An 8,221-nucleotide genomic window follows, 5' to 3' on the forward strand; every position below is an offset into this window, starting at 1 on the left:
GGTGACGTGGCGGGAGCCACAGTTCAGCGGCTGGAGTGAACTGAGGGTCCCGTCTCCCTGTGCCTGTGCACCCCGAGGGCCAGCAGGCCTCAGGCCTGAGTGAGAGGGTGCCCCATGAAAAGTCGGATAAGTGTTCCTGACCCGAGACAAGCGCAGGCAGAAGCCCGCAGCTCAGAGGCTGGCTCTGAACTGTGGGCTGAGCCTCTCTCGGGGTCATCTGAGAGCAAGCGCGAGGCAGTTATGATTGGTTTCGGGGCTGAGAAACGAGACAGCAGGGTGCCCATTGCTGGCTGCTGTGGGCACAGCATGCTCGCCCGCAGCCCTGAGGCGCCTCTGTTGGCTGGGGCACCTGCAGCACACCTAGGCTCAGCTGCTCAGGGCAGTGTGGGCCTGCAAGCCGGGCAGCGGCCAGGAGCGACAGGCCTCAGGGACTGCTTCACCCGAGGGGGAGGAGCCTGGGCTCTGACCTCCCACAGGTGCCTCTCCCGTGGACCCCAGGCCGGGTACCACCCAGGGAGGGTGAAGGGTGTAGCAGCACAGGCTGGGCCAGCCCCAGGACGCTGTCTTTGCCACCTTGCCAACCTTGGCTCCAGCCACAATCCCACAATCCTTGGGGACCCCCGTCTTCCAACCGCCCGCGCAACCCCAGTGTGGCCCCTACCATTGGCAGTGCCTGCCGTCACAGTAACTGGGCTCCTGCAGCTGCCCCCACCGTCTCTTGCCTGGAAGCTCGCCCACTGGCTGGCCCTGCGCTGCTGGGACCTGGGGCTGGGGCTGGGCTGAGAATGTCCCGCCTCAACCCGGGAGGGCCTGCAAGAGTGCACACGCATGGATTTAGGACAGCCTGCGATGCACTAGGACACGCTGTGCCGTAGGCTGGAGCTACATGGGAGGCCCTGGGGCGATTCCCTAAGGGCCAGGCCTGATGGCGTCTGCAGAGAGTGACAGTGGCCTGCACAGGCGGGGCTCCTCCGGGGCAGACCGGGCCCTCCGCACTCAGCAGGCGCTCCTGTGGGACTCTGCCCCAGCGCTGTTCAGCTGATGTGACCTGGTGGGCCCTTGGCGGGCCTCTAGGACCCCATGAAGTGCCTGGAACGGGGAAGCGAAGGTGTCTTCCCAGGGTCCGCTCGCTGGGGAGTGGCGAGGCCTCCAGGCCAGGCAGGGAAGCAGGCAAGTGTGGGCGAGGTGGGGTGCGCGGGCGCCTCCGGGCTGGGCAGCGGTGGTGCTGAGGGCCACAGGGCCGCACTCGCAGGGGTGCCACGGGGGGGGATGCGCTCCTGTCCCTGGCAGGGAGCGAGCTCGCAGTGTGAAGTACGAGGCGCCCAGGGTCCAGGGCTCGGGCTGCGCCCCACTCTGAGGTGAAGTCAGCCCCAAGTAAAGCAGCGGCGTTTGAGGACCTGCGGGTCATGGCGGGCTTCTGCCTGCGCTTGTCTCGGGTCAGGAACACTTACCAGACTCTTCGTGGCGGGCGTGGACACCGGCCCACGGCTGCTTACTGCCCCGGTGTCCCGGTGAGTGGTGTGCGGGTGCGGGACAGCGGGAGGGGCACGGTAACTTGCCCTGTGTCTTGAAGAAAGCTTAGGCAGTGGAAGTGAGATTTTATTGGGGGCTGGGAGGGAGGGAGGGAGGAGGTGCTGTCTCCCGGTGATGTGACCTCGGCAGGGAGGTGGGCGTTACTCTGCGCCATCTCACTGCCCACTCATGTCTGACCACCTGCCTACGGCACTTGAGCTGGGCCTGGGCGTGCGCCGTTGCAGGGTGGGGTGCTCCCAGAGCCAGGTATGGCTGGGGTAAGGAAATTTGTGAACTCCTGGCTTGGCGGGCCCTGCTGGTCCCCTCTGAAGGCCCTGAGGCAGAGCTTAGTGGCCGTGCGATGTCGCTGCCCCTTCTTACCCTGCTGCTCAGGAGGATGTGCACCCTGCCTCAGACCACCCCGGGGTGCACAGTGGACGTCCTCCGAGCCTGCCTGCTTGCTGAGGGCACGTGGGCCGTGTGCCGGCTCCCACCTCAGGTCCCTCTGGCTGAACTAGGTCTCCATGGGATGTCACACGGTAACTGAAATGGCATGGTTTGGACACACAGTGCTCCATGCACCACCCAGCACCCAGCTGTGGACGTGACTCTGAGACTCGGATGGAACTGCCATCCTTCAGCCAGGTCCCTGATCACAGCCCTTGGCCTAGGGATGGAGGCAGGAGCCGCCAAGGGACTGCTCTGTCATGGGGCACACGTTTGGGCTTCCCCTCTGAGGAGCCGGCTGCCCGCCTGGGAACACAGGGCTGGGCTCCAGTGCCAGAGCAGTGGGCACCACCAGTGAGGGCCCTGGACACGGCCCTGACAAGTGGGCGTTAGGCCATCCACCTGAAGGCAGCCCGTGCTCCATGGTGGGGTGAAGGTGCCAGGTTTGCAGCATGCTGGGGAGCCTGGGCGTCACCTCGCTCCTGGGGAATGCACTCCGAGATCAGTAACCCGTACCCCTGGAGTAAGGTGCGGAGTAGGCCTTAAACAGTGGCCGCTGCTCCCAGCCAGGATGTCCTACGGCCACACCGAATAAAGCCCTGTGGCCAGTCCACCAGTCTGGGTGGGAAACCCACATCTGGGCCTCAGCCCGCAGGCCTGGAAGAGGGTGCGAGGAGCACACGGACGTCCGAGAACTTCGTGTTGCCGCCTGGTAAACCACCGGCAGGCCCCTTCCGGCACTCTAGGGAAAGCTGGGCTCTCCTCTGCTGCTTGCTAGGTCCGGGCGGCCTGCTGGAGCCCCTAGATTGGTCCCTGCAGAGGCAGCCAGGCCTGTGGTCAAGGCCTCACACTACCCACTGTGCAACCCGGGGCGCGGGAAGGAACATGTGGTCCGTTTCAGGTCGAGGCCCAACCCCAAGGCCCATGCCACACCAGCAGAGCCCACCCCAGCCTTGCTCTTGCCAGCACGGGGCTGCAAGGTGGGGGTGACTGAAGGAGCACGGTAGCCACGGACTGGAGCATGACCTGGGGGTGGAGCCTCAGGTGCACATGATGGGGAGCGAAGGCGCCCACGGCTTCAGTAGGGGCCTGAATGCCCAGGTGGACGCTGGTCAGGGAGCTGGCCTCTGGTTTACTGTACCTGCCTGTGGCTCAGAACAAGCCCCGGGACACCTCTGAAGCTTTGCAGTCCACTGAGAAATGGGCATGCTGGGGTCTGAGCATGTCAGAGGTGCAGAGCAGATGCCTGCTGATAGACATAAAACAGGGCCTCTTGCCTTATCTAACAGGGATAGTGGCCCTTGGGGACAGGCAGAGGAGCTGGACAGGTCACAGCAGGTGAGGAGGGCCTGGGAGGTGAACCTTGAAGAACTGCACCTTGGGAGTGGACTGGTACTAGGGTCCCTGTCTTGGAGGGAGCAGATGCCCCGAGCTTCAGGGCTTCATAGCCAGGGCCATCCCCACGTCCTCTCAAAGGGTTAGGGTGGATCTGATGCTGCTGGAGCAGCAGGTGTGGCTGCCTGTGGGACTCGAAGACCCCCACCCCTGGCAGGAGGTGGCAGGGAGGGCTGGGCAGGCTGATGTCGCGGCACTTCGTGCTGAAGCCTCCCCTCCACCCCCTTGGCTGTAGGTGCATGCAAGAACCGCGTCTGCAGGGACTGGACTAGGACACGCTGCACCGAGTGGACTAGAAGCAGGCCCCTGCAAACCTGCGAGGAAACCAGCAAGCCGGGTGCAGCCCAGTGCGGCCTACCCGGAGTGGCGGTGCTCTTGGGGCGGCCGCCCCTGCCCCCCGCTCTCAGTGCCCCCTCCGGCCCCCCAGCTTGGAGCGACTGTCAGGCATGGCTCTCACACCTTGCGGCCCACGGCCTGGTCCAGGCAGGAACCAGCTCTGTTGCATCCATCAGACGCTTTATTGGGGCCCTAGGTGCAGGTGTTGGGCTGTCCACCAAGGTGGGGAGCGCGCCCACTACTCGCGGTAGTGTACCCTCTGGTGCTGGATAAGCTGGGAGCTCTGGCCGAAGGCCTTGCCGCAGGTGCTGCAGGCGAACGGTTTCTCGCCCGTGTGGGTCCGCAGGTGCCGGAAGAAGTGTGAGCGGCCACGGAAGGCCTTGCCGCAGTCGGCGCACTCATAGGGCTTCTCGCCCGTGTGGATGCGCTGGTGCTCGATGAGCACGGAGCTCCAGATGAAGGCCTTGCCGCACTGGCTGCAGGCGTAGGGCCTCTCACCCGTGTGCAGCCGCTGGTGGCGCACCAGGTTGGAGCTCTGGCTGAAGGCCTGGCCGCACTCGCCGCACTTGTAGGGCTTCTCGCCGTTGTGGATGCGCAGGTGCTGCGTAAAGTGCGAGCTGTGGCTGAAGGCGCGGCCGCACTCGCCGCACTCGTAGGGCTTCTCGCCCGTGTGCACGCGCCGGTGCTGGACGAAGCCTGACCAGCCGCGGAAGCGCTTGCCGCACTCGGGGCAGGCGTAGGGCTTCTCACCCGTGTGCACGCGCCGGTGTTTCAGCAGCAGCGAGTTGTACTTGAAGCTCTTGCCGCAGGCCTCGCAGCGGTGCGCCGGGGAGCCCCCCGGCCGGGTGCCTGGGCCCAAGCTGCCCCCCAGCTCCACAGCCCGCTCGCGGTCCCCCTCCGGCACAAGTGTCATGTGCCAGGTGCCCCGCTTCTGGGCACAGGGTGTGGCCCCTGGTGTCTGGGCGGCTGGGTGCTCGGAACTGGACTCCTGCCCAAAGCTGCCCCCACACTTGGGCCTGTGGGGGAGGCTCCTCGGCGCCCCCCCATCCCTGTCCATCCTGTCCTTGGGAACGCGCGGGTTGGGAGAGGATGGAGCCTGCTCAGGTTCTGATTCAGAATCTGAAAGGAGAGAGAACAGGTAGTCCCGGCCTGCCTGAGCAGCCCACAGGTGCTGGGGAGCTGGGGAGCTGGACCGGCCAGGAGGGCGGGGCGGGGCTGGGAGGGCCTGGCTGCAGACCCGGAGGGAGGAGGGAGGCCCCTGGGCTGTGGGCTGAGTCCCCTAGGCTCTGGAGAGGCCAGTGGGAACAAGCCTGGGGTTGACAGAGGCTGACAAAGTTCTGGAACTTCAAGAGCTCTCAAGAAGTGGCCCTGGGCCAGCTGAATCCCACACGGCTGGCTGTGCAGTTCAAATCCCAGACTCAGTGGCCTGTCACACACACCGGGCACGTGTGCTTGCATGCACAGAACCCGAGAAGCAACTGCGGGGCAGCCATGCCCACCTGGGGTGACGTCTCACTCTTGCCTGCCCACCCCCCAGCACATGCACTCTAGAACAAGCTTTAAAAAAGAGAAGTAGGTGGCCCTGGGGTTGAGGGCTCTTGGAGCTGGCCATGCCACATGAGTTAGATGGGCAAGCCCCAGGTGGAGGGTGTGGCGGCGTGGCGCTGCTCAGGCCCGGACCGGTTGCTGCTGAGCCCCCTCGGAGACCGGCCCTTGCCTGAAGAGCGGATCCTGGTGGGCCCATCTCTGCCCCAGAGCCTTCATGAGGCTGGCCAAGGCCTCGGTGGCTGCCATACTGCAGGCCGGCTCTCCACCCGCAGGCCTCCTGCCCGGGGCTCAGGATGACTGGCTGCTGATCTGGGGGTGCAGCAGAGCCCCGACTCAGAGACCCCAGCCTGAAGCAGTGTGGCTCCACAGGGACTCACACGGGGTTGCTGGGGCAGGTGGCCACGAGGGTACAGGTTGAGGTGACCTGCAGCCAGGGACAGCAGGCCCCAGACGGGCTGGTTACAGCACCGGGGATGCCCACAGGTGGGGCTGGGGCTGGGGCTGGGGCTGCTGGTCACAGTGCTTGGCCCGAGGCTACCGAGGCTGCATGGACTCACCAGGCCAGAAAGTACCTCTGCTGACCTCAACTTCCTCTATGTCCTGGAGATTGGAGTCCTTCTGAGGGAGCACCTCGGGGCTGCAGCTGGCGGGTCCTAGGGGCACAGGGAGCCAGGCTCGTCTCCCGCCCTCTGCAGGGCACCTCTCCTGCCCTCTAGAACCAGCCCGGGGCTCACCCCTGTCCTGCTGTCCCCCAAACAGCAGCCAGTGCAGTCGGGTGCCGCCGCTCATGGCTTGCCTGGCCAAGAAGGGCCTGTGGTGTCCTCCCCCTCCAGGAAGCCTCTCAAGGTGCAGCTTTGGGAGGTCAGCGCCCTCTGCCCAATCAGCAGACACAAACAGGGCAGCATGACGTGGCCCCTGTGCTCCTTGGAGTGGCTGTCCCCTCGCTGCTCTGACTGGACTCCCCTCCTCCCCGTCCTGCTGGCACTGTCCTGCCCGCACCCTGCCAGTCACTTCGGCCTGGTGGTGACTGCTGGCTCTGCACTGTCTGGACACACTCCACACTCAGCTGCCCATGGCCAAGATGGCCAATGTGACCCCTAAGAGCAAGAAGTTTGGGCAGCCGCTGCCTGGCTGCCTTGGAGCAGGGCTGGTGCCTTAAGGCCAAGGCCGTCACTAGGCCTGGTGGCGGGCCTCCACAGTCCGCTGCGGTGCTGGCTCTACGGGTGGACAGCCAGGGGCGCGCCTTCCTGGACATGCTGTGGAGTGACCATTCTGGTCCACCTCGGACCACTTTGGGAGCCAGGGGGCTGGGGCCCACTCAGGGCTGGCCTGCCCTGGCTCCAAAGTGCAGGAGTCCCTGAGCAGGTTCCAGACAGGCTGGGGTCTTCCTGCTCAGGACTCCCTGGGCCCCAAGGCACCCTAAGGAGCACCTCTCCCCACCACCGGCTCCACCACCAGCACCTGCCCAGGCCTCACCTGTCCCAGCTTCTACGCCCAGAGGGCTGCCCTGCAACCTGCCCGTGGCCAGGCCAGTTTCCACAGCCTGCTCCTTACGGCCAACCTCGTCTGCAGTCCTCCAAGCCAGGGCCCTGCTTTTTGGCTGCATGGAGAGGCTGAAACTGCTGGTGTGGCCCGTACTCTCCAGCTGTGGGGCAGAGCTCCTGGGGACTGCAGGGACCTGGTGTCTGAGAAGTGCACCCTGGCTGCCCGCAGCTGGCAGGGTGGGGTTGGGTAGCTCCAGTTCCTGTCTTGCGCGGACCTGGGGCTGTCCCGCTGTTCCCTGGCAGTGTGACCTCATGTGAGCCACAAGAGCTCAGCACTGTGGCCTGAGTACCTGCTGGTCGGTGTGCCTTTCTCCATAACCCCCGGCCCGTAAACCCACCAGGGCCAGCTGGCACCCCGCGCTCTCCTAGGCTCGCCCCAGGACGGCTCTGCCAGCATCCTGGCTGAGTGGGAGGCTCTGTGAGATGTGCAGGACACACCCTTGGGACCCCCAGGCCTGAGACCAGGGCATCCCCAGTGAGGCCCCACCTTCAGGGATGCAAGGGTGTCCTCTCCTCCCCCCCCACCCCGCAAGTCCTTTGGGGACCAGTCCCACACCAGCCTGGCTAAGGGCTCTGCACCCTTCCTGGTCTGGGAACAAGACTCAGGAAACAAGGGCTCCCAGTGACAGGGGGGGCCCAACGGTGTGGCCACATCTGCTTCCCGCCCCCAGCTCTGGAGAGGGGAGGATGCAGGCCCAGGGGCACGCAGGTGGGTGAGTACCATGGCTTTGCCCCTGGAGGTGGAGCTCTGCCACTCCGTTCTGGGCCCCAGGGGTCCTCGCTGACAAGAGGGCAGGGGACAAAGCAGGAGGGCACTCTTGATCGTCCCTCAGGGTTGCCATCTTTGCCACGACCTGAAGGGTGTGCACGCCTGCCACCTGGGGGTAAGAACGTGACAGGTGAGGAGTTGGGAGATGAGGGAGCCGGGAGGTGAGGGCGGGAAGCCCGCAGGGGAGGCGAGGGGCCCTGGCGGTTCACACAGTAAGGAGGGCCTGTTAGGGGCCGCTGCTCTCCTCCCAGTCAAGGGTCTGCAGAGACCTTCCCGCCCCGCCTGGCCCTCGGAGGAAAGCATGCCGCCTCTTCCTGGAAAACCTCCCAGGGCAGGCTGGGGCCACGGCCCGTGGGAGGGCAGACACGGGCCGTGCGTGCTGGACCAGGGACCCTGAGCTGCAGCTACGGGCTGCCCTGGATCGCAGAGGGGCGGTCCCTGCACACCCCAGCCGCAGCCGGGGCGCGTCCCGTACTTCCCCCGGCGCAAGCCTCTCCCGCAAGCTGGCCGGAATCGGGGGCGAGGAGCGCTTTCTCTGCGACACACGGGGCCCTTCTTTGGGGCAGGGAGGGAAGGAGGCGCCCGGGCAGGAAGCGCGAGAGTGAGCGTGCACTCGGTACCCGGCGCCTGCTGCAGGAGCGGGCTGGGCCGCCCGCCGGGGGGCGCCGCT

General features: G+C 65.9%; 1 protein-coding gene across 1 annotated transcript in view; it reads right to left on the reverse strand.

Moving 5' to 3' along the window:
- The window catches only part of GLI4 (GLI family zinc finger 4), a 14,006-nt gene extending 5,996 nt beyond the window's left edge, over window positions 1-8,010 (reverse strand). The window contains 4 exon segments of the mRNA XM_027773275.1: window positions 3,940-4,809; window positions 5,796-5,891; window positions 6,715-6,906; window positions 7,504-8,010. Coding sequence (XP_027629076.1) covers window positions 3,940-4,809; window positions 5,796-5,891; window positions 6,715-6,906; window positions 7,504-7,624 — 1,279 coding nt within the window. The 5' untranslated portion in view covers window positions 7,625-8,010.
- Window positions 8,011-8,221: the final 211 nt, after the last annotated feature.

The sequence above is a fragment of the Tupaia chinensis genome, unplaced genomic scaffold, assembly GCF_000334495.1.
Source record: "Tupaia chinensis unplaced genomic scaffold, TupChi_1.0 Scaffold000335_1, whole genome shotgun sequence".
Lineage (NCBI taxonomy): Eukaryota > Metazoa > Chordata > Mammalia > Scandentia > Tupaiidae > Tupaia > Tupaia belangeri.